Genomic DNA, 8,226 nt, shown 5'->3' on the forward strand with positions numbered 1-8,226 from the left:
TAATAAGAGTAATTTTGAGGGGCTCAAATTATTTAGGGCCAAAAGCTGGTAATGATTTAACCGTGTTTTTATATAATAATACCACGATATGGATAATAAAAATTCTTTTTTCAACATTTGCTGCTCAGATCAATATCATCTCACATTAATTAGTCTAGTCTTTGTTAGATAATCCTCCCATTTTCGAACAAATTCAGAGAAAACTAGTATGCTACACACAAAAGAATCATAATATATCTAATCAGACGAGACGAGGAGTTAAAATTTTAAATTTATAAATATTAAATTTTACAACAACGAATATAATGGGTTAGACTTTTGTGGGTAGTGTGTAACCCATCAAAGTAATAGGCTCCCAGTAAACAAAGAAATCTTTTTTTAAAAAATAAATAAAAATCTAAAAATGAAAACCATTTTTTTCCCATTCCGTTGTCTATATAAAGCACATTATCCCACGCATTTAATTTGCCTCACTTGCAAAGCTCTTCTTCTTCTTCCTTTATCACTCTCTCCATTTTAATAAATTTTCTAATTCATGGCATCCGCCATGACATGCTCAGCTGCCGACCTCCTCCCTCATCTCGGCAGCTCAGCTAATGCCACAGCGGCAGCAGAATTCATCTGCGGCCACTTCACGGCAGTGTCAGAGTACCTCTCAAACACCACCTACGCAGTGGACAGCACTTATCTCCTCTTTTCAGCTTACCTCGTTTTCGCCATGCAGTTGGGATTTGCCATGTTGTGCGCGGGCTCTGTCCGCGCCAAGAACACCATGAATATAATGCTTACGAATGTGCTTGATGCCGCTGCTGGTGGCTTGTCTTATTACCTATTTGGTTTTGCCTTTGCCTTTGGAGCTCCTTCCAATGGTTTCATTGGCAAACATTTCTTTGGATTGAAGGAGTTTCCTTCACAATCTTTTGACTATAGCTACTTTCTTTATCAATGGGCCTTCGCCATAGCTGCTGCAGGTATATTAATTGATTGCCTAGAGAAAAGAAAAGAAAAAGTCTCCATGCCTATTAAGTGCTAGTATATGTTACATTTAGTTTATACAAATTATATTATTCTTGCTTATCTTTATTTGTTTATATTTGATTTGACATATTTTTAAAAAATAATAAATAAAAATAATAATTTTACTATATGTTATGTAAATGCTGGAAAATTAATATTTCATCAATCAATTTTTACTTGTCTAGTATTGATTTGACACATTAAGATATAATAACAAAATGATACTTTTACTATACTACCTTTTGAATATAATATATTCAATATTACGAAAAAAATAACTATAATTAATAATAAAATAAATAATAAATTAAGTGATTAATTATCTCTTGATTCTCCAAATCGAACAAGTAAAAGAGAAAGTAGACAAACCAATGAAGTCAACGCAAATAGGAATAACGTATTTAGCCTTAGAGCCTTGGACTTATTCGCATGCATTAATTTGGGTGTGCTACAAATTTTTTGAAAGTAACACTAAGAGCAAAACATTTCACGGAGAAAAGTCTTGGGAATCAATCTTTAGGAATTTCCAAATTTACACTTCACAAATTATTATTTTTAGTCAATTTTAAAAATACGCAATATATTTCTAATTTAATAAATATTTAATGACACTAATGATATTTAACACATATTGAGTCCTATTTATTTGGTGAAAATTTCTGTGGTATTATTTATTCTTCTGATCCACTTTTTTTTACCTAAGCCTAAACTATAATTTATTTTGAAAATTATAGGTATCACGAGTGGGTCCATAGCGGAAAGGACACAATTTGTGGCGTACCTCATTTATTCATCTTTTTTGACCGGTTTTGTGTACCCAATCGTTTCACACTGGTTCTGGTCCGGTGATGGTTGGGCCAGTGCATCAAAAACCGACGGAAACTTATTATTCGGTTCAGGCGTTATTGACTTTGCCGGTTCAGGTGTTGTTCATATGGTTGGTGGCATTGCCGGTCTATGGGGTGCTTTTATTGAAGGACCCAGAATCGGCCGGTTCGATCGGACTGGCCGGTCTGTTGCTTTAAGAGGTCATAGTGCTTCACTAGTTGTATTGGGTACTTTCTTGCTTTGGTTCGGTTGGTACGGTTTTAACCCCGGTTCATTTTTAACCATACTTAAATCATATGATCATAGTACAAGGGGTTCTTATTATGGTCAGTGGAGTGCGATCGGTAGGACAGCTGTCACAACCACATTGGCTGGTTGTACAGCTGCACTGACAACGTTATTTGGTAAGAGACTTTTAGTGGGACATTGGAATGTGGTTGATGTTTGTAACGGTTTATTAGGGGGATTTGCAGCAGTTACTTCAGGTTGTGCAGTTGTTGAGCCATGGGCAGCTATTGTTTGTGGATTTGTAGCAGCTTGGGTCTTAATTGGTTTTAATAAATTGGCAGCCAAATTAAAATACGACGATCCGCTAGAAGCAGCACAACTTCATGGTGGTTGTGGTTCATGGGGCATAATATTCACTGGATTATTCGCGAAAAAAGAGTATGTTAATGAAGTATATCCAGGATTTCCTAATAGACCATATGGATTGTTTATGGGAGGTGGTGGGAAATTATTAGGTGCACAAATAATACAGCTTGTTGTGATTATTGGATGGGTGAGTGTGACAATGGGACCATTGTTTTATTTGTTACATAAGTTTAAGTTGTTGAGAATATCGCGCGAAGATGAAACAGCAGGGATGGATTTAACAAGACATGGAGGATTTGCGTATATATATCATGATGAAGATGAAGGTTCTTCTATGCCTGGATTCAAGATGACAAGAATTGAACCAACTAATACTCCTACACCTGATCATCATCACAATAGATCTGTCAATGTGGTTGTGTAACAAACAAACAAATAAATAAAATCTTACTAGTGTTCAATTATAGGATGGTCGCTCCATAATTAAGTAAAGGTCAAATCTCAAAGTGCTTTAATAATGGCATATTATTGACTTCTTGACAGGCTATATATATGTTACAAAAATTCCCAAATAGTTTTGACAAAATTAAGGCTTGTACTTTATTTGAGCTTCACTTTATTGTATGGTGTCTTCTTGTTTGTTTGCAGAGAGTGGTCTGTATTGTTCTAAAAATGTAAATAAATAATACTCATAACAATAGATTATTAGCTGGTCTTTAGACACTTATGATGTTCATTTATCTTACTCAAATCTATTATCTTGTCCAATGCTAATTTTTATAACATAATGAGATTTGTTAAGCTTGTGATCTTTAAAGATAAGTTACCTCATCGACAACTAGATAACTAGCTCTTGTCTAATAAAAATACAGGAAAATTCTTAACTTCTTCCCCTTTAAAATTCATGTAATGTTGTAACTTGTGTAACTAAAACAATTACTTACTACTATTCCTTTTGTTTCATTTTATGTGGTATCCTCTATCATGGCACAGTGTTCAAGAAAAAATGGATATTTTTGAAATTTGTGGTCTAAAATAATTCTTAGATATTTATGTGATGAGAATTATTTCATTAAGAAGGGTAAACAGAGATTTTAAAATTAAATTATTTCTAATTATAGTAAGGTAACATTCTTTTTGGGACAGACTAAAAAAGAATAGAATGTCACATAAAATGAAGCAGAGGGAGTAATATTATACACTATCACATCTACGATACTGATATATTTCTCTCATAAAAAAATATATATCTGAGTAAAAAGTACTGACTACATTTTTATTTTATGAGAATATATATGGCCATTTGCTTGAAGCAAGCCAGATTTTTTGAAGCTCTAAATCTAGTACCATAATGAAAATCTCGGGCTTTCGCTCAATTAGATGATTACAACAATCAAGCATTTCATTCAAACAGTTAACAAAGGGATTCCATCAATTGAAAGAATAAATTTAGGGCTCGTTTGGTATGGTGGATGAAATAGAACAAAGTTATTCCATGAATTAGGATATTTTATGGAATTGATTATTTCATCATATAAATGAGATAACTTATCCATCATTATAATATAAATGGTGAAATACATAATCTGCAAATTAATTAACTAATACCCCTAAACTAATACATGATAAAATGATCCAGGTCTCATACCAAACAACCCTTAAAGTACTCTATGAGCTCAATAATCTTTAAGATTTTTAGTGTTGATCCTATTATATTTTTTTTAATTGTTCTTAAAGATAGATTTGATTTTCTCCTAAGCCTAAAGGGAAAAAGTATCATTTACAATTTTTAGCTTATTATTTAGTTCTGTTAGTTAACCATGTGATGATTAAAAAGAATGAAAATTCACCCAGCATCAGTAAATCGACTTTTTATGTCAAGAAAGCTGGCTCTAAAATTATTATTATTATTATTTCTCTAGATGTCGATGATTTACTTGTGACCGAAAATAATATAGAACTGATTGAAGAATTCAAGAAGAAAATGATGAAAGTTTTTGAGACGACAGATCTTGACGAGAGGACTTATTTTTTGGGAATGGAGATCAAGCAAACTCAGAATGAAGTCTTTGTTTATCAAAAGAAATATTTGAAGGAAATTCTGGAAAAAAAATATTAGAATGAAAGAATGCAAGAGCGTGAGTACTCCAATGAATCAAAAAAGAAAAGTTGAAAAAGGATGATGGAGCTGAACTAGTTGATGAAAGAGTATATCGAAGCTTTAATTGGATGCTTGATGTATCTCACAACAAGAAGGCATCACATTTTGTTTCATGTGATTATTTTATCCAATTTTTTAAATTGTGAAAGTGAGCGGCATATGATGGCCGCCAAAAGAATAGGTATCTTAAGGGAACTCTAACCTGTCACGACCCAATTTAGACCCTAGACGTGACACGGTGAATAGGATCTTGAGAGATCCTAAACAAGTCTCTTAGCATACAAGCATGACATAAGATAACATGGAATCAAGGGTAAATTTAAACGTGCAAGATAGGCCTCAAAAGTAGAAATCTCGATAAAAGAGAATTCCAAACATAACATATGAAATGAACGAAAACTATAATAGTCTAATCTGACAAGTCTCTACTAATCATAGACGGGGGCATAGGACAAGCCCCAACACACCCAAACAACTAAATCTTACAAACATGAAAAGAAAGACATAAGAAAATCATCATGGATGTGCTCTCGAAATATGAAGACTCACCAAACAGTGTAGCATCAACGGCAACCTGTACCACGAACAGGAGTGATGAGAAGCATCGGGCCCTACACATTATGAGACCATGTAGTATGCATGAGTACGTTAAATGTATTAAGTATGTGAAAAATATGCATAACGTAAGCCATGATATCATAGTAGGCATAAACATGAAATGCTTGACCAAAAATCCTTTAGAAACTTGAAAGTAAACCATAAATCATAAGATAAGGTCAATGCATTATTAAAATACACAAAGAAGAGCTTTTAGGAAAAACATAGGCATTTTGTGGGATATTAACTGGAACCGATAGTAAGACCATGTGAGTTGTGTACTCCTACACCGAAAAAGGAGGGGCTACTTACCAAGGTAGACTTCGTATCATTTCATCATGAGCTATTGGGATCCACTAGCTAAATCATTTAACACAACCTACGGGGGAACGTAATTTTGGGACTAGAGGTTGCTACTAGAGACTCCCTTATCAAGCCTCTACCTCAATCTCTCTCGGTGCTAAGTCAAATTCCAATGGAATAGATAAAGTCAATTATCAAACATAACATCAGGAAAGACAATGATCAATTACAATTCGACATCATAAAATCATATAAGAATAGCTCATTTCAAATCATGATTCATAAACATAATTCATATAGACACTTACCTTTCTAAGCATCTAGATCATGATTTCTTTCATATTTTGAGAAACTCTTTCACAAATCATTGATACGTACTCAAAAGCATCCTTTAAAATATATTTCATTATTTTCATAAAACATGCATAAACCCTTCATCAAATTCATGATCATAGTTAATAGTTCATAATTAAAATTTAAAGCATAATGCATGGATCCATATGTGATTAATTATAAATCATATATTTTTTGTCAAATCATGCATAAAAAAGTAGAATAACATCAATTGAATCATAGTAACTCTGAACAATTGACATAAACTCTAATAAAATTGGGCGAAATAAAACTTGAAGGATTGAGATCTTTTGAGACCCAATGAATGAAAGAAATCCATTGATGAATTTCCATATACCTCACTGAAACCTACCTTGAAATGTGAGAGGATACTTGACTCTCTTTGGAACTCTAGCTTGTTGGAGAAGAAGACCTTTGAAGAGAAACCTTTGATGCCTTAGAGAATTGAGAGATTTAGAGGGAAAAAGGAAGGTTTGAAGGATTTGGGTAGTTATATGACGCCCAATATATCACAAAATGATGTAGTTTAGGAGTTCAAAGAATAGGAAATATCTAAAATAACCCCGGATAAATTTTATCGAAGGGACCCTATGGACAGGACCTACGATCCATAGGATCTTTCAAGAGTCGTCAAAGGTGTTTGTAGCAATCGTGCACACAATTTGAAGCTACTAAATTGCACCTCTATTCCACGACCCAAATTTATGGGTCATAGACTCCCTCACAGGTCGTAGGGACCTTTTGTCCTGCACAACTTTTAAAACCTAAAAAATTCAACTCTCTGAACCTCACTCTATGAGTCATCCTACACTCCGTAGAACATTCCACGGTCCGTAGGACCTTTTCGTGGAACTTAGCTTGATCTACTAGAAATTGCAACTTCTTAGGACCTTTTCTACGATCGATCCCCTTTTATGGACCGTAGGACCTTATACGATCCGTAGAAGTCACCCATAACTTGTACCCAACACTTAGAAATTTTTTTCACTTCCAAACCTTTCCTACGATTCCATCCTATGGTCCGTAAGACTTTTTATAGCCCGTATGTTGGCTTTTAGAACTGGCATCAAATCACTATTCTATAAATTTTTCCTTTCCGTTTCACTTTTTAACTTTCAGGGTCTTACATTATCTCCTCCTTGGAAACATACTTTCTCAATTGAGATTCAAGCTAAAATGAATAGAGTAGGTAAAGAGATCTAACAACCCAACATAAATACAACATCACATCAAAATGAATAAACCAAGAAGTAATCAACCTCAAGCTAAAACATTACTTTGAAAATTTATTTCATGAACATGCATGCATATGGAGGACATGAGAATGACTGGAGTGCATGAATCCAAAAGAGTGAACATGAGGAAACTAAATACCTCAAGATGGATGGAGGGGAAAAATGAGGATAAGGAGATATCATATCAGCTTCATCTTCCCCCGCAACACTCTCAACTTGTTGATTCCTCCAAAGGACTTTAAAGAAACAAACTTTCTTATTTATCAACTTTCAGACTTGATGATCTAATATCTCAACTGGAACCTGTTCATAAGATAAACTCTCCCTCACACCCACACTCTCCAAAGGAAAAATAGATGCAGGATCACCAATACACTTCTTTAACAAAGAGACATGAAACACTGAATGCACCAATGCTAATTCTGAAGGTAAATTAAACTCATAAGCTACCTTGTCAAAATGCCTCAAAATCTGATATGGTCCTATATATCGGGGACTAAGCTTCTCGTTCTTACCAAAATGCATCACACCCTTCATAGATGAGATTTTTAAATAAACCCAATCATTAACTTCAAACTCAAGCTCTCTCCTCCTTACATCGGCATATGACTTTTGTCGACTTTGGACAGTTTTCAATCTTTCTCTTATAAGTCTAACTTTCTCCATAGCTTCACACACCAACTCAGATCTTATCAAAGTGACCTCACCAACCTCGAACCATCTAATCGAAGACCTACACCTCCTACCATATAATGCCTTAAATGGAGTCATTTGGATACTCAAATGATAATTGTTTTTATAAGCAAACTCAATTACTAGCAAATGGTCATATCAATTACCTTTGAAGACGACCACATAAGACCTCAACATATCCTCCAAATTTTAAATAGTCCTCTCAACTTGACCATCATTCTGAGGGTGTAAAATTGTACTAAGCTTAACTTCAGTACCAAGACCCTTTTGAAATGATCTCCAAAACTAAGAAGTAAACTGAGTACCTTGGTCTGAAATGATAGAAAATGTAACACAATGCAAATTCACTAGCTCCTAAATGCAAAGTCTAGCATAATGCTCGGTTGAATAAGAGGTCTTAACAGGAAGAAAATGCTTTGACTGAGTCATTCAGTTCACAATAAC

The 8,226-nt window shown here is 34.1% G+C and overlaps 1 protein-coding gene across 1 annotated transcript; it reads left to right on the forward strand.

Moving 5' to 3' along the window:
• Positions 1–364: 364 nt before the first annotated feature.
• LOC129903322 (ammonium transporter 1 member 2) lies at positions 365–3,021 on the forward strand. The gene is made up of 2 exons (XM_055978850.1): positions 365–971; positions 1,752–3,021. The coding sequence occupies exons 1-2, from the start codon at positions 536–538 to the stop codon at positions 2,861–2,863; spliced, it is 1,548 nt and encodes a 515-aa protein (XP_055834825.1). The 5' UTR covers positions 365–535; the 3' UTR covers positions 2,864–3,021.
• Positions 3,022–8,226: the final 5,205 nt, after the last annotated feature.

The sequence above is a fragment of the Solanum dulcamara genome, chromosome 1 (genome assembly GCF_947179165.1).
Source record: "Solanum dulcamara chromosome 1, daSolDulc1.2, whole genome shotgun sequence".
Lineage (NCBI taxonomy): Eukaryota > Viridiplantae > Streptophyta > Magnoliopsida > Solanales > Solanaceae > Solanum > Solanum dulcamara.